Raw genomic sequence first — 23,113 nt, 5'->3', positions numbered from 1 at the left:
GATAGAACACTGCTACAGTGACGTTTTGTGTTAATAATATAAATACATACGTAAGTTTTCGTCCATATTGTGTTATATTATGGACACAAACGTTACAACAACAGTGTAACCGTGACATATAAATTGTTCCCGTCACGAGAATATACTTCTTTTATACATATCTAAATTGAGTGAATAATTAAGGTTAAGGTAATTGTAAGAAAATATATCCGATGCAGGTAAGTCTTTTTCAAAATTAAATTAGTGTTGGTAAAAAGGTTAAGGGATCACATGATGACAGTAAAAAGGAATGTGAAAATTGGAAAGAAGAAAAGGACGGGGGAGTGGAGTGTGAGACATGCTTTGTGTGCCCAGGATTGGCAAAATCAGGAAAACGACAAAAGAAAACGTGGCTAAAGGTCCAAAAATAGGATCCCATAAAGTGGTATGGAGAGTTCAACTCTTCGGAAAGCAAAGATCCTCCCTTCCCCAACTTCCCTCCACCACAACCCGCCACGTGGGTTCACTTGGTTGGTATGTTTTTCAGAAGATACCTGGCCAGTTTGATACTCTTCTCTTCTGGGTGGGGGCTTCTTGATCCTTCTTCTGTCCTTTTCAGTTCCCCGAATGAAGATCGTGAATGTTAAGATGACCAAAAGGTTATGTTACGATCAATCACTTACTACTGTATATGTGATTTTTGAGTGTTATTGTGAAACACATACTTTATTACGTAAACTCTGGTTTATATAACATCAAAGTTGGTTCATTTGTAACCATAATAAAGTTCTCGTATGTTTTGTGTGTGTGTAACATCTCACATCGTCCAGGGAAGTGATCTTTAAATGTATATTCTCATCTCTACCTAGCACGAGGCCTTTTGGGAGCTCACTAGCTTCGGGTTCCATCGAAACTCCGAAGTTAAGCGAGTAGTGCGTGAGAACACTCCCATGATGGGTGACCCACTGGGAAGTTCTCGTGTGAGTTCCCAGAAACAAAACCGTAAGGGCATGGTCGGGGCCCAAAGCGGACAATATCGTGCTACGGTGGAGTCGGGCCCGGAAAGTGGTCCTGCCCAGGGCGGGATGTGACAGTGTGTGTGTGTATGTATGTATGTATAATTAAGAAAGTATACAATTATAGATGGCTAAAACTCTCTAGGTTCATAGGGAAGTTATTGAAGTTATGTTTGACGAAATTTCAAGCTTAAATGTGAATAAGTTTAATTAGGTAATGTGAAATATGTGTATTTACTAAACTTTACACGTGAACAACCTGCTCCTTGACGTCGTACAAAAAAGTTAAGATTCGAGTACAAGCACTCTCAATCTCAAAACAAAGTTAAATACCAGGTGGAGTTGAAATGATATAATTCTAGTACATAACCTAGAACTCAACCGAACTGTCGTGGATAATGGTCCAACGTACTAGTAGTGTCATATAAAATAGGCCATTCGTTAAGGAACATTCGGCTCAAAAGATCTAATAGTGTCATATAAAATGGTAAGTTTTGGATCGATCGTCACATTAGGTTGTCACATTTGATCAAAAGTTGTAATGTAGGTAAAAAAAGGTATGAATCATAAATGCGTTGGTAATTTCTGACCATTGAGACATGTAAGCTCGATCAAGTATGTGAGTTTAGTTAGATTTTAATTATATGCAAGTGCATGATACGCATGATTGACGATGGCTAAAAATTTTCTGGTAGTCAATTCGATCAAGATTCATCTAAATCCAAAATTGGTAAGGTTTATGCTACAAGCAATCATTTGTGCACGTGATAGTGATTTTTGACTATTAATGCATGTGTAATCGATTATAGTTTATTACATATATGTATGTGAATAACGTTAGTAAAATTCTTTCAGAATGTCAATAGAATGCACAATCGATGGATAACTAGCAGTAAAAAACAACAAATAACAAATCTACATCACAATATGACACTAGATTTAAAAGTTAGTTGATAACCATTGGTTGTTCGTTGTTCGAACTGGACCCTTAAATGACAACAAAATTGATGAGTTACTAGTTACTCCCAACATTGAGAAAGAAATGCCACTAGATCAAAAATTAGTTGATAACCAATAGTTCTTGAACTCAAAGGCCCTGTTTGGTACACCGTATAAGGCACCGGATAGGACAAATAATACGGTGTACTGTGTTTGGTGACCGTTTGGATTAAATAAGCACCGGATTAAATAATCCGGGCCCACCTTTTTTATCCGATGCTTACCTGCTTAGTAATACCGTGCAAATACACGGTACAAATTAGTCGGGCTTCGGTTGGAAAGAGCAGTCTTCCTCACCATCTCTTCCTCTACAGGTGCTCTCCAGTGCTCTCCAGGTGCTCTTTCTTCCTCTCCAGGCACTCTTTCTTCCTCTCATCCCAGGTTCGTCTTCTCAACTTCTTCTTCTTCTTCGTTTGAATCACAGTACTTTTCAGATTTCTTCTTCTAGGATTCCGCCCCTCCCTCTATTCTTCCCCCTCCTCCTATTTTTCTTGCAATTTTCTTTCAATTGATTGAATCTAGTTATCATTTTCTCTCTAATTATGCAATTGATTATGTAATTTTGTGTTTTAATTAGAATTTTTGAAATTTAGGGTTTTCTATTGGGGTCGAATTTAGGGTTTGTTGTTGGTGTTGAACTTACAATTTTAACTCTGTGTGTGTGTGTGTGTGTGTGCGCTTGCAATGTGCGCAGATAGTGTGTGTGTGTGCAGGGTGTGTGTGTGTCTGTGCTTGCAATGTGCGCAGATAGTGTGTGCAGCGTGTGTTTGTGCAACGTGTGTGTGTGTGCAGCGATGTGCCCAGATAGTGTGTGTAGCGTGTGTGTTTGTGCAGCGTGTGTGTGTGCAGGGTGTGTGTGTGTGTGTGTGTGTGCAGGATGTGTGTGTGTGTGTGTGCAGGGTGTGGGTGGGTGTGTGTGTGTGTGTGTGTGTGTGTGTGTGTGTGCAGGGTGTGTGTGCAGGGTGTGGGTGTGTGTGTGTGTGCGCGCGCGTGCGCGTGTGTGTGTGCGGGCTTGCAATGCTAGAGAAAACCAAGGGCAGCATGTGTTTGTGTCTGTGCTTGCAATGTGCGCAGATTGTGTGTGTGTGTGTGCTCGCTTGCAATGCAAGAGAAAACCAAGGGCAGTGTGTGTGTGTGTGTGTCTGTGCTTGCAATGTGCACAGATTGTGTGTGTGTGTGTGTGTGTGTGCTTCCAATGCAAGAGAAAACCAAGGGCAGCGTGTGTGTGTGTGCTTGCAATGTGCGCAGATTGTGTGTGTGCGTGTGTGTGCAGCGTGTGTGTGTGTGTGTGTGCAGATTGTGTGTGTGTGTGCAGCGTGTGTGTGTGTGCAGCGTGTGTGTGTGCAGATTGTGTGTGTGTGCAGCGTGTGTGTGTGCAGATTGTGCAGATTGTGTGTGTGTGCAGATTGTGCGTGTGTGCGCAGATTGTGTGTGTGTGTGTGTGCAGATTATGTGTGTGCAGCGTGTGTGTGTGCAGATTATGTGTGTGCAGCGTGTGTGTGTGCAGATTGTGCGTGTGTGTGTGTTAACATGCTTCCTTCCGTTTTCAGTGTTATTATGCATTCATGCTCCATTTACTTAATTTTTTGCCACTATCTAATAATGTTATTTTATATTATCACTAGACATGGATCAAAGAAAGATTGTGGCATGCTTCATTTCTTCTTTGGACGGTGCAATGAAAAAAGGAGTGGATCCAAAACCTGAGATTGTTTCAGAATTGTCAAAGATGGATTTGTCTATTGAGGATCAATGAAAAAGCCACAGAATGAGAGGACATTCTCGTCTTTGGATGGTGCAATGAAAAAAGCCTTTGTAGTCATGTTACTTGGACAAAGTAACCCCAATTGTATATTTTATGAACTTGGATATGTGGTTGGATTATATATCGTAACGATTGTAGTTGTTTTTTGTGAACCTTTTTTTATGTTATTAGAAAATATTTTGAATTTGATGTATGAAATTTACTATTTTTCTTTGTTATTTGAAAATTTATGTGGTTTTCAATAGGAATAAATATGAGAAAAGTTCAACAAATAAAGAAAGATTTGTTAAATTTTTTTTTTCTTTTGTCCTATCCGGTTCAGTACCAAACACAGTATAAATAATACGGTCATTAATCCGATACTGCACCAAACGCCCGACTAATTTAGTCAGTACTATCCGGTGGCTATTTATCCTATCCGACAGAAATAGTCAGTACAGTCCGAGCTGCCAAACGAGGCCAAATGGCAACAAAATTGATGCACTACTAGTTCCTACTCACTAAGTGATGGATTTCCACGCAAATTCAATTATACGTATGAAAATTTTGAGTAGGAACACTTCAATCACAATATTCGTAAGACCTTTCTAAATAACATACATTTTTGTCCCATCAGTAGAACCAAATGTAAGAACTGCTTTAATAAAACAGTTCAATTACCCACCTACACTTGTGTAAATATCATCAAACTAAGGGCTGATTTGATATTGCTGTGCTTTGAAAAAAAAAACTACTTATGTTGTGCTGTGAGAATAAGTAGCTGTGAAATAAAGCAGCAGAGTATTTGGTAAACTTTTTTGTAAAAGTGCTTTTGGAAAAAAAAAAAAAAAACAGTATTTTAGTGTTTGGTAAACTTTTATGTAAAATATTTGTGACTGTGTAAAATGACCAAAAAGGGTATACTACTAAATGTGTCATTAATTTAATTTTCTTAACAAATATAGGTGAATTGCTAAATATACTTGCTTGATCTTAATGTACTCTTTTTCCCTACGATTAGGAGCATTTTTCCCACTAAATTTTTGCTACGTAACGAGATTTTGTTATTTTTTAATCCTTTTATTAGTATTTTATTATTATTAATTTAGATATTTTCCCCCATTAAAACCCTTTGCACCAAACTCATTGAAAAAGTCCAACTCCTAGAGAGTTCCCCATGAACGTGCATCTCTCCACTCTCCCTAAAAACCTCACCGACTTCACCAAAAAAATATGATTTTTTTTGTCCATCAATTTGCGTCCAAATCAAGGCACGAACCAACTACAAAGCCCACACTCTGCTGCTGCTACACACATCGAATTAGACACAGTCAAACCCAAATCATCAAATCTGCAACCTCTAGTTTAAAGCCATACCTGCAATCTCTGCCATCGAACCTAAATGAAGCTCGAATCGAATAAAGCCTGAATTGCTTGCAACTGCACCACGAATCTGAATCTCACAAACCTAGTTCGCATTCTAACGAAGTCCCAATTGGAGTTGCGGAGGCATATGCTTAGAGACGACGAGGTGTTGGAGACGGTCATGGAAGTTGGGTCACTATCGCCCACTCCGACGGTCGTGGATCGCCGTGTCAAGTTGAAAACGGGCGTTGACGATTTTGTCAATTTGCCCAATTTGATCTCCATGAGTCAGTTGATTTCAGGTCCTTTCCTTGGATGGTAACAATTACTAATTTGGTTTTTCGGGAACAAAAATTGCTGCTTTTATGTTTTTAATTAATTTATTTATCTTTTGAAGTTTGAGAATTTGGAACTGGTATGCAGGATGATTCGATCTTCAAACCCAGTAAGAAGGAGAAACGGAGGAGGGTATTTTTGAGATTGTGAAAGTTTCATTAAAATTCTACTGTTCACCTGCCTCTTGAAAAAAAAAAAAGCCGGTTTTGAGAAGCAACATTCTGCCACTTTTCAGCTTAAAATGACAGTGATTTTGAAAATAAGCAGAGTTACCAAACACAAATTTTGCTCAAACTTTTTTTCATTCCTATTTTTTTTTTAAGCACCTCAATGCTAAACTAGGACTAAGTTTTAGGTGAAAGTTGCCTGTAAGAATCAACCATGCGGAGTTATTCAAAAACATCTTACATAGTGTGCAGCCCATAACGTGTACGCGTAGCATATAATTCCTTCCCTATTCACCCAATTTTTGGTTTTGGGCCCAAAATCCAAGAAAGGTGTGCATCCAGAAGAACAATCCCCTCCAAAAGACCCACCAACCTAGGCGATGTACTTGCCAAAGTCAAATCATCATTATTTGATAATCACATCGTCACAAAATCACTCTCAAAATTTAATCTATGCTAAAACCCAAAATACTTTGAAACACGAGAAATTTTTCGGTGTGATTAAAAACAGATTGTACATTATGTGTTATTATACAAATAGTAGAATATGTATGTTAAAAAATTAATAACTTAAAAATAAAAGTTCTCACAACTTGTATGAAAACATATAATGTATCATCCGTATTCCGGTCGTAATAAAAAATTTCTCCCCATAAGCACAGTGTGCTTCCTGTTTTACCCCTGCTAGGTTTGCACATGAAGAGGGGCTCATGTTAGCAAACAAATCTTATCTTAATCCAAACCCATCTGCCTTCTTATCCCTTCTCCCACTTCACTGCAATTCCTGATCCTCCTCCATTTTCCAATGGCATCATCAGATCAGACCTTCTTCCACAACTGCCTTATAGCTCTCTACCTCATAGCTCCCCCAACCTTCATCTCCCTCCGCTTCCTCCAAGCACCCTACGGCAAGCACCGCCGCCCGGGGTGGGGCCCCACAATGTCCCCGCCCCTCGCCTGGTTCCTCATGGAATCCCCAACTCTCTGGCTAACCCTCCTCCTCTTCCCCTCCGGCCGCCACTCCTCCAACCCAAAAGCCCTTTTGCTCATCACCCCCTTTCTCTTCCACTATTTCCACCGCACCTGCCTTTACCCCCTCCGCCTCCACCGCAACACCGCCAGTTCCAAATCCTCCGCCGGCGGTTTTCCGGTGAGTGTGGCGGCAATGGCATTTGGTTTCAACCTTTTGAATGCGTATCTACAGGGCAGGTGGGTTTCTGAGTACAAAGATTATGAATCTGACGGGTGGTTTTGGTGGCGGTTTATGGGTGGGTTGGCGGTGTTTGGTTATGGCATGGGTGTAAATATATGGTCTGATAGCGTCCTTGTGGGGTTGAAAAAAGAGGGTGGGGGGTATAAAGTGCCGAAAGGAGGGTGGTTTGAGTTGGTGAGCTGCCCAAACTACTCTGGGGAGATAGTGGAGTGGGTAGGATGGGCAGTGATGACGTGGTCCTGGGTAGGGCTGGGGTTTTTTCTTTACACGTGTGCAAACTTGGTGCCTAGGGCACGTGCGAATCACCGGTGGTATTTGGAGAAGTTTGGGGAGGATTATCCCAAGGGTAGAAAAGCTGTCATCCCATTCTTGTATTGAAAGGCCTTTGAGTTGATCTAAAAAACTAATTGAAGGGCTTTTTTTTCGCTTATTGGTATTATTGTTGTACTTTCTTTGTCAATGTGAATGCGTTCAAGCGTTAATTAGTTAATAGGACTCTAATAATTTGTTGGCGCTCACTTTCTAGTACATCTCACGTATAGAATCGATCATTTTTTAGATCACCATTCAAATAAAATCCCAACAAAAGTTCGCTCAAATTGAAATGGGGACGGACACAATCTTGAAAATAACAAAATGTTCACATCAATGAATAAATGACTGAACGATTTTTAATTTGGGAGGAGATTTATGAGGATGATATCGGATGAAACCTGAAGAAAAAAAAAAATTAACAGTTTAAATCATGAGGTTAGAATGTGGACTTGGCACAAACAATGATTGACAGTAGTCACTAAAATTAGTTGTACGAAATGAGATTGATAAAGGGTGGATATTGCCTTTACCAATCTCACTAGTCACTTAGAGATCTTTATTCACCTTATTCTGTACAACTAATGTTAATGACTTTGTCAACTTTCTTATAGTGATTTGAAGTGGTAATCAAAATGAATGATAATCCACAATATTCCTTCTTCAGTGACAAAATTGGATATAAAGGTAAGTTACTAAGGCATTTCGGAATAATTTGAGTAAGTGTCGGAATCAAATAACCTGAATTTGATATGTATAACACTATTAGTACACTAATGTGAGTTCAATATATTGATCACTCGCATGAGTTTAATATACCACTCATGAGTTCAATGTTGGTATCACACTCAAATTTTCCTACCCATGTAAGAGTGTGATTTCTATGAATTCAATATGTTAGTATCTCACTCACTTTTTCATTTATCCGGCCTATTGTAAAAGGGCTAAAAACACAATATCTTGTAAGTTTTTTTACGGTAAAAATGTGGAAAGTAAAATTCATCTCCAACCAACAAAACGTTGACGGGAAAAAGAGGAATCAAACCATCTTGGACATGGATGTATGACTGAATGCGATATTTCGAGAGAATAAACTCAAATTGATCTGAGTCAAACGAAACTTGGTTCTCAAGCAATCAGATAGCAGCCTACGTATGCTTCGGAACAAGAATTTCGCTGCGGCCAATATGTATGGTGACCGTGATCCGCTTCTGCCGTCACAATATTGACCAGAGCGAGATTCTTGTTCCGAAGAACAGAGTAGAAGAGTTCAATGAAAGAAAATCTTGAACAGCAAAAGATCTATTCAGCACTGCAACTCAGGCATATTGCCTTGAAGATAAAAGCAGGAGGGGTTAAAGAAAGAGAAGTATCGAAAACGATTTATTAGCCTCCCCACACAATCTATACAGAGCGATCCGAATCTATAAAAAGAGAAACTCAAATTATTTGGTGTCTATTTATAGAAACAGAAATTGCACTTAATTGAAAAAAATAGAGGGAAAAAAAAAAAAAAAACAAATAGATTATAGAAACCTAATATAAAAGTTCAGGCAGAAAACTATGGAGCTAAGATGTGTCTCCTTGTTCCTCGAAAAGGCAAAACTTTTACGCTATTGCAAGATGTCAACAGATGCTAAAAGGCAGTTCACAACAGCTTAAGGTTACCCCATTTGTCCACGTTTGGCACTTCCATCTGTTTCGAACAAGATCCTCTTCCGGGCACCATATCAGCAAACAAGCCGACTAAAAGAGAAGTACTGCAGAAAATCATAAGCTAATGAGTGTAAATCGAAAAGGCAGACTCCCCAATAAAGAACATGTCGAACTACAACTGAAACAGTATAATCCACTCAGTTCTGATCATGCATACCCTTAAAAATTGTTATTTCATAATTCAGAGAGGAAACATATCAAATGATAAGCATAAAGGAAAATGTAGTGCCTCACTCATTAAAGAATGGGAAAGTAGATGAACTCACATTAACTGAAGGTGCGATTTGCACCCACTACTCTAGATGCATCGAAGGAGAAAGAATCTTCATCGTCCTTCTTCAGACTTCCATTCGATCCAACACTTTGGGAAATCTCGGCCTTCAGCTTCTCATGCTTCTCTTTTAAATTTGAAGATTCCACAGCTGCTGCTAAGCTTTGTTTGATTTGTTGCTCCAATGCCACGATTCTATTTTTGGCTGCTGAATCGGGTGTTTTCCCTGCCTTTGCTATCTCTAACTTCAGTAGCTCAATTTTGTCCTTCAGGTCTGTCGAATTGACAACACTTTCAATTCTCTCATTAATCTCTCCATTCAATTCTTCGATCTTGTTCTTAACTTCTGAGGGCAAAGTTTGCTCAACTGGGTCTTTTGCTTTTAATTCAACATCCAAACCCAATGACTTGAGGACATCAATAAATTCAAACTCCAACTCTTTCTTCAATTCCACGATTTTCTCCTTCAGGCTGGAATCCAAATCATCAAATTTAGACACCCCAGAGTTTTCAACCTCAAACCTAAGTGCCACAACCTGCTCCTTAACATCTTCCTGATCCATGATCTCGCTGAATTTCTTGTTAACTTCCTGCTTCAGTTTTGCAGCCTTCTTGTTGCTCTCTGCAAGATCATATGCTTTTGATAATTCCTTCAACATGTCGAGTTTATATTTTAGGTCTTCATAATTAGGAGCCGTCAGCAGCCCCTTGTTGAATTCCTCCCTAAGCTTATCAAGCTTTGCTTTTAGAGCTGGATGCAGGAGTTGGTTCTGTGCATTTACTTTTGCAAATTCTTCTCGCAATGTGGCAAACCTCTCTTTCAAGCCCAAGGCTTTAACAGCCTCAGAAAATTCAGTATCCACCTCCTTTCTCAGTTTTTCTATCGTCTTAGTCAGTGGCACCAATGGAGGCTCATTAGAAGATTCCTTGGCTTTCAAGATTTGCTGTTTTACCTTTTCAACCTCACCCTCCAAATCTACAACCGGAGTCTTCACATGGACAGGCTCCTCTTTTGGTTTCATGTTCTTTTTCTTCTTTGGATCTATAGGAATTCCTTCTTGGAACCCACCAATTTTCCGGAACTTCATCATGCGATGCTTTAGTAATGCTTCTGTGTCCAACTTATGGAGCTCCTGAACATAACCAAAGACATAAGTTAGAATATGATAGTGTAAATTTAGTTTTTGTCGAAGAGAAGTCACTTACATCCATTTCTTTGTTAATTGCATTTTTGATCTGTTGAGAGGTCCATGCAGGATCCGCATGCGCGCCGCCAAGCGGCTCCTGTTAAAGGGAAACAAAATTGAATCTTTAGATACCACATTAGCAACACATAAAATTTGCATAAATCAGGGAATGTTCTTTCTTGGAATGTCAATGTTTCCAATGAGATAGGGTAAGCTGGGATAAAGAAACAAAGAAAACAAGTGAATTTGAGTAAAAGAATCTGTATCAGGTTCCCGCCAAAGGCAAAATAATAGAAAAGTTTATGCCAGACTGACAAAATTGAACAAAGATTAACAAGAAAAGAAAATTCATAGCTAGGAATGACCTTTTCTAATATATCAACGATTCCAATGACAAGGACGAGTTTGATAAAGGAACAAAGGAATATTATCAAGCACACCCCAAAGAACACCGCAGAATTTTTTTAAACAACAATGTCATCAAGCTACCATGTTTCTTCGAGATATCCGCATTCTTAAAATAAAAGAAACATATAGCAAGCTAAAATGGTGGGATTTGCAAAACATACAGGGATGATTCCATCTGCAATTTGCAGCTTGCACAACTCAGTTGCAGTAATTTTCAGCTTTTCAGCAGCCTACAGAAAAACGTAAGTTTTAATAGTCTATAATCAACTAATCAATTAAAGATAGCCAATGGTAAATTTTGCGTAGACCTTTGGAGAAGCTTTAGAACTCTTCCACAAGATTGCTGCGCATGCTTCTGGACTAAAAATAAGAAGAAAAGAGAAAACCCAAAAAGACAATAAGTTATTTTGATGCTTAATGGAACGTAAAAAGAAAAACAAGCCGTAAATAAATCGCTAATCTCCTTATATATAGAACTCAATATATCTCAGATTAATCTGGATATATGGCATGCCTACAGTCTTTGCCTCCTTCCAGGGAAGTGACCCCTTTAGAGATATATCTTACACAGTTAGTATACCTAGTACTCTGTACACCACCACATGAGAATCATCTGGTGACTCAAACAATGAAGAAAAGACGAGCAGATTTCAATTTGAACAACTTCCCCAAGAAACTGAACCAGACAAAACCAAATCCAAATTACCTGGCAACATAGAAAACTGCATTTTCAAGCATTAGTAATGTATTAGCACAGCCAATGGCAAGGGCACCACCAGAGCCACCTTCTCCCATGACAATAGAGACAATAGGTACTTTCAGACCAAACATAGTCCGCAAGTTGTGAGCTATGGCTTCACCCTGAATGTTTGTAAAACAAACAAATTATATGACCTAGTACAAAATCTAAATACAAACCATTTGGAATTTAAAGTACAACTATGACATACTTGGCCCAGTTCCTCAGATTTAAGGTCTGCATATGCACCAGGGGTATCGATGAAAGTAACAATTGGGAAACCATGGTGATCTGCATAGTACATCATGCGCAAAGCTTTCCGGTAACTGCATGTTGATAGCATTCCAAATATTAAACTTCGTAAAGCAGATTAAGTTGGACATGAAAGCTAATTTTATATCTTATCAAATGCACAATTATCTGTCATTTTGCGTACCCGTGAGGAGTAGGCATCCCAAAGTTACGCATAATATTCTCCTTCGTATTTCTACCTTTCTGGTGACCCATGAACATATACCTTCTACCATCTATAGTTCCTATACCAGTGACAATAGCAGGATCATCATACCCTGCTCGGTCCCCATGAAGCTCTACAAACTGTATAAGTTAAAATAAAGAAACCATTTAGTGTGCAATTATTTCCACCACTTGCAAGCCCACTAATTGACTCATTTTTTCAAAAAGGGAAGTTTAGGATCAAATTGTATACAGAAAGTCCGTAAGCATGTAAAGAAATCAGTATCAGACCTTATCAGTAATGTTAAACACATGGTCAAGGAAAGTTGGCCTGTTAGGATGTCGTGCAATATTCACGCGTTGTATAGGAGTCAGATTCGTATATAAATCCTTTAAAGCCTGAAATCAAAAGATGTAGGTCCGGAGAAAACATCAGAACCAGAACCGGACAGGAATCAAAATATGTACATTAGCTACTAATTCTATAACTGAACAAGAACCATGCATTTATTCATCAAACCTGGTTGTATTTATTCTCCAGTGAAATAATTTGATCACTGAAGTCCAGCCCAGTTTCGTTCGCCATCTTCCGCACCTGTGATCAATAAATGTCTCATTAAAACAAAGCTTCCAAAGCATGACAATTTGTCAAACAAACAAAAAAACTTAAACCAGCTAGAAGGCTTACATCAATGATCTTCTTTTCGATATCAACAAGCGGCTTCTCAAACGGCAAAGTAACCGGCTTGGGCTTCTCCTTCAACGGCTTGAAGTGAGAGAGATGAGTGAGGACTCCACCTTTGACATTCGGATCGGGATCCTCGGGCCAGGGGTACTCGTGCTTCTTCACCTTCCTGAGCTTGGCGGCCAACACAACGTTCCTCCTCATGCCCATCCGCACCTTCCCTAAAGCTCTCAACGGAACACCGCTGACGCCATTACTGGAGCTCCGGAAAAGATCCGAAGCGGTGCTTGTTCCAGCAAACGCCAGTGGAGAATGAGATATCGAAGCCATTCTCCGAACCCGAAGGCTAATTCCTCCAAGTTACACACTGATCTCGCCAATAAGATCAACGATTTCCAAATCCAAGATTATCTAGAACAAAAAGTACCAATCCATAGTTTCTGATTCTAATTAGCAGCTCCCCGCCAAAACAAAATCCACATAATTAAACTTAAAAAACTTTAAAATCGAACTAATTGAGCTGATTTTCCATGATTTCAATGGCAAGATACAAACCTTCTCCCCCAAAACCCAATCATTCCTCCATTTTCCAGTAATCAAGCAGAAAAAAAATAATCGAAAACGAAAAAAGTGAACCAAATATTCAACATGCATGAAACAAAAAACCCAATTCAAGTGTTCCAATTGATAGAGATAGTGAGAAATGAAACAAACAGCTAAAATTTTCTCGGGAGAATCGAACTTTACCGGAAAGTAGCTGATTGGAGATCGCGCAGAGAGAGGATGATCTGAAAGAGAATGGGGGCGGAGAAAGATGAACGAGTGTTATTATTGGCAATGCGAGGGAGGAGAGAGAGAGAGAGAGGAGAGAGAAATGGCGCTTCGTGGAGATCGCCAAGGAGAGCGACGCAGTTTTCGTTTGGGATTTTCTTAAGAGCCGAGCGTGCGTGTGTGAATTGGGCGATACTTCTTAAGACTTCCGAGTTGGGAGTGAGTTGACTCAGTGGGGGAGGGACCTGGTTCGAGTTAGGAAAATTATAAATAAATAGCCAGCATTTTTCGGTTTGGCCGTTGAGGGGAGAGAGGATTCTGAGGCAAGTGTGGTTCTGGCTCTTGCGCACGTGACTTGGGGCTCGATGCCGTCAATGTTCAAACTCCTAGGGCTACACTCCTGAGTTCGGTTAAACCACATGATGGGTAGTCTAATTTAGTATCGAATTTGACATTCACGAAATTCAAATCTAAGACATCTCACTTTCAAGTGAAGATGAATATTTAGAAGAACGGTACAATGGATACATGAAAGAATCTATTGTGCATTCCTTTTACCCTTGGCCCTTGGGCGTATGATAATAGTAAATGTGAAGGCGATGGTCAAGACTTTGTATATGTAAAACTATTTTTCACACGTTCAAAATAGATGAAAACTAAATATCAATTTTATTTTAAAAACGATTGTGATTTTTATTTTATAGGTGATGCACATTTATCATATTATGTGATCACATATACCCACAATGTGTTACTAACCTTTTGACTCGTTTAGTAGTGCTTCTGTAATGATAAAGATGTCATTGTTTGATATAAAGAGTTCATAAGGTGTTTAGATTCTAAAGGCACATTAGTGTTTAGATTCCAATAACAAATAAAATGCATGTTTGAATCCAACAACAACATGCTTCTAATAAAAACATTTTCTCCATAACGCTCTGTGTCTAAAAGTGCTTTGTGGGCGAGTATTCACAAAGCCACCCTAAATAGTGTAAATTAAGACATAAAACAAAGACAAGAAGATGGACCAGATATTGCCAGCCGGCCCCTCCAAATTCCAAATGAGCAGGAAATGGCGTGACGTGAGTGGAAAATATTGGAACCTCCCTCTCTAATTCTTATCGTTGTTAGGTTATAGGTTGTTGGTTGGTGGGCGGTCCCATGCTATTGGTGTTAACAATTAACAAGCATCAAATTTCTCCTCATACACAACAAGAACTTCTACAATATCATGGCATAGAAATGAAGCTCGAAAGGAAAAGCAAATGGAGGGTTATATATAAGTGAAGAAAAAAAAAAATGAGAATACGAGGATGTCAAAACCAACTAAAAATTGGAGTTCATCATGAAAGATGAGATAAATGGTAATTGTTAACTTGTTATCATAGTGAATGAAATAATCTATAATTTGATTAATTTTTTGTAAGGATGGTTTTTTATTCTTTATTTTGTTACATTGGAGGTTTCGAATCCTGATTCTAGCATACTCTTACTTATTACCTAACTCATTCTCACCACTACGCTAACCTCAATGACTTTAGCAGCTTGACTCCTAACTGGCTTATTGCATTGCACATTGTTGGGCTAGTTGAGATGTAGGTTTCGTTGAGCAGCGCTGAGTTTAGCTAATATGACGGTGTATGAGTGGTAATTAGATTGTATTTGTCGTCATGCTGCATTGAATTGTCAGCTCATACCCCATTTTAGTAATGCATCAAAAAAAGTTTTGTACGCGTCATGGGTTGGGCTACCTACTGAAAATGAATGTTGCCTCTCATCGTCCCCCGCGGTACCGGCGTCAAAGAGGAATGCTACCTGAAGCATGAGGTTTACCATGCATGCACAAATACTTTCCTCAAAGAGGAGAGAAGGAAAATGAGGGATAAAATGGAAAACGATTAAAAAGCCCAGGCCCAATCTGTTTATAGGCGGGACTGGGCTACGTGAGCGTAGGAAATTAAAAAGCCAAGGCCCAAACTACAAACGGCTTCGTCTCACAGACTACGACGCCGTTTCAACCCCCACGCATTTGCTTTATCCTGTCTCAGCCTTCACATCCATCCACTGGTCGTCGTCCCGGAGCAGCTTTCTCCATGGCAGAGTCAATTCTCGAGCAGCTAAGGAATGGAACTGCTCGGTTCGAGCTCGCCGCCTCCCCCGTCCTTTCAATTTCAACTTCCAATTCTCCGGGGAAACCAACGGCGTCGTTCGGGGACCACAGCCACCGGTTCTTCGCTAGAATTGGAGCGCCACTGTTAATTTCCCACTCTATTTTTCAGCATTTCGTCGTTTTTAGATTTTCGTTTAATTTTGTTTGACTTCATAAGAATTAAACCCTAAAGTTCGTACCTTTTCGTTTTTTACAGAGGCAGAGGATCGTCGGCGATGAAGAAAGTTGAACGTTTTTCGGTTCAGAAGGTTACCGGCGACGGACGCTGTTTATTTCGTGCTCTGGTATTTTCTGATTTTTTTACATTTCAGACTTACAACCAGTAAAAGTAAATTTCTTCACTGTCTATATTTTAGACTACTCTAATGTGCTGGAAGGGGATTCAAACTTAGGTGGGGGCGGGCGCATTATCCTGAACGTCCGCTAAAAGCCTAAAACTAGTAAATTTTGAGCTCTATCCCTTTCTCTCAAAGTTCTAAAATTTATTCAGGTGAAAGGAATGGCTTTGAATAAAGGGGTTCCTCTTAGCCCAAGGCAAGAGAAAGATGATGCAGGTATATGCTGGATTTTTACACAAAACTTCTCAATTTCAATGTGGATTTCAAGGATTTTGAACTTATCCGATGAACGTCAAGAAAAGAATTGTCGAATTTGTTTGAATTTATTATATCAAACAAAATGCTCGATAAATTGGTTGCAAGGAGAATGTTTAGGACTGGTATAGGTTGCACTAATGTTTGGTTTGGAATTTTATTCTTATTATTTTTGGTGGGCAAACTGGCAATTGAGAATGACCAAGTATTGTGAATTCATAGACGAACTACGGATGGCTGTGAAAGAGGTTATATGCGAAGATGAGGAAGAGCGTGTTAAGTATGAACCTGCTCTGGTTGCAATCACCGTCGATGAGTCCTTAAAGCGGTAAATCTCTATCATTTTTTTTTCACTACAGAAGCGGTTTCAGGTTTTGTTGTTCTGGCAGGTGCCTTAGCATGTCGTTATAATGGAAATGGGGTGTGCTATTCACACACTCCTTTTTACTTTTCACACACCTCTTGTTAATTTCTGTCCTTTGATCTTCTTCAATTCATTCAATCCGACGGCCAAAAATTAGAAGGGTGTGTGAGAAGTGAAAAGGGATGTGTGAAAAGGGATGTGTGAAAATCACACCCCAATGGAAATTAATCTCCTATATTTGTAAATGTCTTTCCGCAGTTACTGCCAGCGCATCAATAGACCAGATTTCTGGGGAGGAGAGTCCGAGCTGCTGGTCAGTCAGATTTCTTGATCAGACTATTTCATTTCTAACACTTTGTCGCTGTGTGTGTATTATAGAAATAGTATCATTGATTGTCAGCTGTACATATTATCAATCAAGTTTTGTTTTAGGTGGTATCTGAAGTTATCTAATCATTGTAATTTAGCCTTCAATTAAAGGCTTATATTCCCCAATAGATGGAGGGAGTTGATGTTTTAAACCAAATGCTATTATTCATATTTGTTGCTGTAATTCGTTTCTCGCAGTTGTTTATGTGAATGTTGAGTTCTCTTTCTCTCTCTCACTCTATCCTGCGTGTTTTGTGTGACCTATCACCCTCTTCAATACTGCAGGTTCTGTCAAAGTTATGTAGGCAGCCAATCACTGTTTACATACCGGAGCATGAGGTATATTTCTCACTTAAAATTCTTATCTTTATTGATGCCAATGTGTCTTTTATAGTTTTGGAGATAACTCAAAACTAACATAAGAAAAGATCCAAATCATCGACTTGCTAACTATTTGTGCACAGAGCATCTTCATTCATTTCTTTCCCCACCTTATAACCCAATATATAATCTTCTTACGTTGGCATTTGGATATTGTTATAAGGTTGGACATCGTTGGCATTGCACATTTTCTTAGCGTGTGTTTATATATCTATTCTAGCAGCGCGTTTTCTCTTCAATTAATCGTATTGTGACATTTACTGTGTTTTAGTTGTGATCCGTTGGTTCAAATAACTTGCAGCATACAAGTGGTGGACGGGGTTCTGGTTTCATTCCGATTGCAGAATATGGAAGCGAGTTTACTAAAGGTTCTAGAAACAAAAAGCCCAGAAAGGTTGTGAGACTCCTATACAGTGGCAGGAACCATTATGATCTGCTTGTATGAGAGAGAGAGAGAGAGAGAGAGAGAGAGAGAGAGAGAGAGAGAGAGAGATGCATTTTGTTGTTGTATAACTATCAAGAAAGATTTAGAATTGAATACAAACTGTATTTTTGTTTTAATTTAATAGCAATGTGTCTTCTTTTGTTTGCCTTTTTTTCTTTGTTTGACACACAAAATTTCGGTTCTTTGACATTTTCGGTTGAGTTACCAAACCGAAACCAGCCCTGTGTACCATATGGCCAAGTCCCTAGTGCTTTCTTTTGAAAGTTCAAAAAGATTAGAGGGCTCAAAACTAAATTAAAATTTAAAGAGGCGAGTGGGAAGACGGTTATAAAAGTTCAAAAAGCATCGGCAAATTTTTTCCACTTTACAAAGAGAAATCGTAGGGATAATTGTCGAAACGTGCATGAGTGATTGCCAGTCGTAAATATATGTAAATTTCTTATGTGACTACATATTAATAGTTGAGAGTTGTTTGTCAGAGCATAACCACATTTATATCATGTTATTGGCTTTCAAAACATAAATAATTAAAAAGGTTAAAAAATGGGTTACTGACGTAAATTATTGCTGAATTTAAAAAAAAAAAGTAGTTTTATGAAAAAATTGAGGCTAAAATTGTGTTTGGGAAATGGAAAAAAGTGCCATTTTTTAAAATTATGAGTCCAAAATAGCAAAAAGCAGAAGCAACTCTACATCTACTTTTGAAAACAACCTTCTTTTCACAACACAACCCCAAACTAGTCCTTAATTACTTGTCTTAACTGAATCAAAGCCAACAGGATCCTCTTCGGATTCTTTTGGTGAGGATCTTGGGGATTCGTAAATCGTGTCCGTTCATCGTATATCGTACGGTCAGTTTTTGTCAAGTACTGTTTGTGTTTAATTTTAAATAAAAATATTTAAAATAATTTCTGATCGCACGATATATGATGAATAAACACAATTCACGAATTTTTAAATCTTCACAAAGAGAATCTGACGAGGATCCGGAGTTGAATCAAAGTACAAAATACATTGACATATTTGGGTCCTTGAAATGGATTGGATTTAGATCTTCCTTCCCACTTTGAGCAAAAACTTAAAAATACAAAAAGCAGAAAGAAACGAACCTTGTCATGGCGCGTCTTTACACGTGTCATGCACGTGGTTTCTCACCAAAACGCTCTCGTCGCATATAAAACGTTAAACTCCCTATTCCATATTATAAAATAAATAAAATGTAAATAAAACGCAAAATTTGTATTTTTCCTGTCAATTCCTCAATCTTCAATCCTTTTATGCCTTTCTCCCGCATATCTTCAGTCCAATTTCTGCTCAATTCTCAGACACGAAGATTGTGAGAATCTAGGGTTTTCGTCTTTTGTAATTTGGGGATTTTTTTGTAGTATTTTGTTTTTGTGATGGAAGGGGCGAGCAACGGAGGGATGTTGTACCACGAGGTACAAGAGTCGAAGCTCTGCGCCGTGCATTGCGTGAACACGGTGCTGCAGGGTCCCTTCTTCTCCGAATTCGATTTGGCGGCGCTCGCCTCCGATCTCGATCGGAAGGAGCGGCAGATGATGCTCGTCGAGGGCGGCTCACACGCCGGCGATTTCCTCTCCGAGGAGTCTCACAACGTCTCCTTGGACGGCGATTTCAGTATTCAGGTTAGGTCCCAATTCTAATTCTAATCCTCAAATTTCAATTATTTCTTCCGTCTTTAAGCAAAATTTCGATTTTTCTGTTTGGAGGTATCGACATTCTCTGTTTTCATTTTTCACTGTAACTTAAATTGGCTTTCTTTTTTTTACTGATTTATTGTATAATTTGGAACACTTTCGACAGAGTTAGTCTGTGATTTTATCTAGTAATCTTTGTTGCGTTGGGTTATTGGGTTTCTGAATTTAACGTTTGAGCTAGATGGAAGGGGGAAAAAGTAGAGTCTTGTTTTTTGAAACATTTTGAATATATGATTCTCTTTTTGTTAATTGTTCGATTTTACAGAGAGATGATGCTTTCCATCTGGGTTTTGCTGTCATGGGATTTGTATTAGTTAATTCCATTATTCCACCAGGAGAAAAGCACTGGGATTTGGCTTTACAAAAGATTGATTAGGTGGTTCTTGAACCTTTGTAATGTTATAAAGAGGAATGGTGTGGTAATTTTATTCTTTGAGTGCGAGGGAGGGTTTCTGGAATATAACTGGAGCCATGTTGAATTGAGGTTAATCTTGGCATGGCTTTCCGTTGGACGTATGCCTTGAATAACTTTTGGCCAAGAAAAGCTTGTCACGTGGTTGTTTCATACTAGAGCTGATACTACCGGTTAACTAGCAGTACCAAACAACTTGATTATTGATTACTATGATTAGTTCTTGGCTTCCATGTGTTTGTGTGTGCGGCCACGTGTACCAAAGGACTCGATCACCAATTACTTTTGATTAGTTGTTTACTTTTATGTGTGTGCATGCGTGTGCGTGGCCACGTGTTTTGCGGTTTAAAATATCCAAGTTTTTCGTGGTATTAACTATCTAGGTTTAAGAGGCAATGATGAAGCTGTATTGTGCTAATATGCCAGATCTGTATTTTAGTAAGACTAACTTGGATGAAGGGCTTTTCACTTGATTATTCCCCTATGTATGCGTGTCTGTACAAATTGGATATGTATACATATGGGATGTTTTAAATGAGGGATAGAACAATTTACGGGTGTAGTATTGTATGAATGGTGAAGTTGAGGTCATTACGATGCCTTAGTGAGTCAAACTGTTAATGCTGAGTGAACATATGCAAATGTTTGTACTGAATTATTCTTTTGTTCTTCAGTTTTATTATTTTTCACTTGCAAGAAAAATTCAAGAGTACCAATACTACTACACTTCACTTTGTCATGGCCTTAACCCCCTGTGTCTCCCAGTCACAAATCTCTGGTGGAAAATGTGCTTCCTCCAAGGGTATTTTTTGATTTTCATGGCGGTTTATTTCACCAATGGAAGCTTGTAAGTGACTTGGTCATATATACTTTTTGATGATTACGCTTCGACATGTTTTGATACACCCATGGAGAGTACACCTTCCCCCAGCATGAGCAGATTGTGGTTACCCTAATTGGCGATGAACCATATGGATATATGACATTGACAATGGAAAAGCAAAACAAGCTATTAAATTAGGTTCTTTTATATGTACTTATTTTATATGTTATTACGTTGAAATGGATTTGCCTTCGGGTTTCCTCATTTGCAAAATAGTAATTACTAAATTTGGAAATATTTTTAGTTCCGTCGCATTTTATTTTGCTGGGTGTGATTCCATTCCATACCGAGTTGATATATTAGTAATTTAGCTTTGTACTGAATTTCCTTATCATTTTGTGCTGCCAAACAAAGTTAGTGGTTATATACAAGTATGTAGTTGGCTTTTTTGGTTAATTTACTTTTAAGCTTTCATTGTAACAACAGGTTGCAGTTTCATTATTTTCGATCATGATTATTGCTTTGCAAGAGATTCCAGAATTTCCATGATTTGCAAACCATTGAAGTTTTCCTTTGCAGGTTCTACAAAAGGCTTTAGAGGTTTGGGATCTGCAGGTCATCCCCCTTGATTCTCCGGTTGCTGAGCCCGCCCAGATAGATCCTGAGCTTGAAAATGCATTTATCTGTCATTTGCAGGATCATTGGTTTTGTATCCGGAAAGTGAGTGGAGAGTGGTATAATTTCGACAGTCTTTATGCGGCTCCATTGCATCTCTCAAAGTTTTACCTATCAGCCTATCTGGACACACTAAAAGGCTCAGGTTGGAGCATTTTCCTGGTGAGAGGCAACTTCCCAAAAGAGTGTCCCATCTCATCCTCCGAAGCTTCTAATGGTTATGGGCAGTGGCTTTCACCTGAAGATGCTGAGAGGATAACTAAATCCTGCAACTCCACAAATGCTCAACCTGAAAGAACAAATTTGAATCCACAATCTTCCGCACAATTTCTATCAAATGAGGAAGCAGATTTGCTTTCAGAAATGGAAGACGAGGACTTGAAAGCTGCTATAGCTGCCAGTCTTATGGATTCTACCCCTGCCATTGCCTCTGCTCAAGCCGGAAGCCCACATTATAGCAGCAGAAACCCTCAGGACAGCAACGACAACCCTCAGAACAGCACCCAAAACCCTCAAAACAGCACCGACAACTCTCAGAACACCACCCAAAACCCTCAGGACAGCAACGACAACCCTCAGAACAGCACCCAAAACTCTCAAGACAGCACCGACAACTCTCAGAACAGCACCCAAAACCCTCAAGACAGCACCGACAACTCTCAGAACATTACCGGAAACCCCCAGAAAATTACCGGAAACCCTCAGAACATTACTGGAACCTCTCAGAACATTACCGGAACCCCTCAGAACATTACTGGAAATCCTCAGAACATTACTGGCAGCCCTCAGATCAGCGCTGGCAATCCTCGGATCAGCACTAGCAACCCTCAGATCGAAAGTTCAGAGAGCCTTGAGAAAATTGATTGAGCAAAGGAAAAGTATATTCTTTCTTAAATTTTATGTTTATGGTTGAGGGCAATGATCTATGTCAGGTTAGACAGTTGATTTACAATCCTTGGTGCAAAATCATCGCACTTTGCCGCGTATACAGCACTGTTATACTTTATACTTTCGTCAACTCAAAATGTATAAACTTGAAGAAATAACCTCCCAGTTTTTCCATTGGATGATTGCAATTTTTTTGCATTTTGGTAATGCTTCTTGGAGGCATAAGTCATTTGGGATAAGTTTCTGTCACATTTTCTCAAAGGTCTAGTTTTCTTGCCTCGTCTGTTGGGGGTAGTTTTTGAGCGGAAGATTCTTGGCTGTCCTCCAACGATACATTCCTCTCCTATACTGCTCTTCAGGTGACTAGGAAGAGAGGAATGTATCGTTGGTTTTATGCAAGAATCTTTCCTTCTGAAGTTAAGCATTTTCTTTCCATTCCCAAGTTTAGGAGTAGACCAGAAAGAACTAACGTTGACAAGTTTAAACATAATTAAGATAGTTATTTAGTACTACGGTATAGCAGTATTCCTCTTCACTTATAAGTGAAAGGTCTAAGGTTCGGTCTTGGCAAAGACGAATTTGAATAACATTATTGCTAGCTCGTTGTGAGATTAAGCCCATCCCATCTCTCTTAGTATAAAAAATATCGTTTGTTCAAAAAAAAAGAAAAACATAATTAAGATAACAAACAAGTACTTAATCAATAATTAAGTTAGCTAGTACTTTGATTGAAGGACTCCTCGTATATTACAATCATCATTGAATTAACTATTTTTTCATAATTATTAGTTTATTAAATAATGAACTAAATTTAAAAATCTGATTAATTCAAATGATGTGGTTGTCTACATCAAATATCACCTAAAATGATATAAAAATATGATGCGGTATGAAGAACATTATTTGTATTA

At 38.8% G+C, this 23,113-nt stretch overlaps 4 protein-coding genes across 4 annotated transcripts; 3 read left to right on the top strand and 1 right to left on the bottom strand.

Annotated features, from left to right (window-relative positions):
* The first annotated feature begins 6,297 nt into the window (after window positions 1-6,297).
* On the top strand, window positions 6,298-7,249 carry DET2 (3-oxo-5-alpha-steroid 4-dehydrogenase family protein). The gene has a single exon (XM_068462747.2). It carries the CDS (start codon window positions 6,412-6,414, stop codon window positions 7,195-7,197), a length of 786 nt encoding a protein of 261 aa, XP_068318848.2. The 5' UTR covers window positions 6,298-6,411; the 3' UTR covers window positions 7,198-7,249.
* Window positions 7,250-8,501: 1,252 nt separating this feature from the next.
* On the bottom strand, window positions 8,502-13,666 carry LOC137722480 (acetyl-coenzyme A carboxylase carboxyl transferase subunit alpha, chloroplastic). Its single transcript, XM_068461489.2, has 12 exons — window positions 13,341-13,666; window positions 12,597-13,004; window positions 12,429-12,503; window positions 12,200-12,307; window positions 11,889-12,049; window positions 11,664-11,778; window positions 11,420-11,574; window positions 11,022-11,073; window positions 10,875-10,943; window positions 10,325-10,402; window positions 9,114-10,251; window positions 8,502-8,891 (listed from the first exon to the last, which is right to left on the bottom strand). The coding sequence occupies exons 2-11, from the start codon at window positions 12,921-12,923 to the stop codon at window positions 9,115-9,117; spliced, it is 2,277 nt and encodes a 758-aa protein (XP_068317590.2). The 5' UTR covers window positions 12,924-13,004; window positions 13,341-13,666; the 3' UTR covers window positions 8,502-8,891; window position 9,114.
* Window positions 13,667-15,388: 1,722 nt separating this feature from the next.
* Window positions 15,389-17,833, top strand: LOC137722960 (Cysteine proteinases superfamily protein). The gene is made up of 7 exons (XM_068462095.2): window positions 15,389-15,618; window positions 15,731-15,818; window positions 16,025-16,088; window positions 16,350-16,455; window positions 16,750-16,804; window positions 17,146-17,199; window positions 17,543-17,833. The coding sequence occupies exons 1-7, from the start codon at window positions 15,458-15,460 to the stop codon at window positions 17,684-17,686; spliced, it is 672 nt and encodes a 223-aa protein (XP_068318196.2). The 5' UTR covers window positions 15,389-15,457; the 3' UTR covers window positions 17,687-17,833.
* A 1,056-nt stretch (window positions 17,834-18,889) lies between these two features.
* On the top strand, window positions 18,890-22,390 carry LOC137723126 (ataxin-3 homolog). The gene is made up of 2 exons (XM_068462295.2): window positions 18,890-19,332; window positions 21,219-22,390. Exons 1-2 carry the CDS (start codon window positions 19,087-19,089, stop codon window positions 22,179-22,181), a joined length of 1,209 nt encoding a protein of 402 aa, XP_068318396.2. The 5' UTR covers window positions 18,890-19,086; the 3' UTR covers window positions 22,182-22,390.
* Window positions 22,391-23,113: the final 723 nt, after the last annotated feature.

The sequence above is a fragment of the Pyrus communis genome, chromosome 4 (genome assembly GCF_041283825.1).
Source record: "Pyrus communis isolate YQ-2024b chromosome 4, ASM4128382v1, whole genome shotgun sequence".
NCBI lineage: Eukaryota > Viridiplantae > Streptophyta > Magnoliopsida > Rosales > Rosaceae > Pyrus > Pyrus communis.
This window is presented reverse-complemented; position numbering and strand designations above follow the sequence as displayed.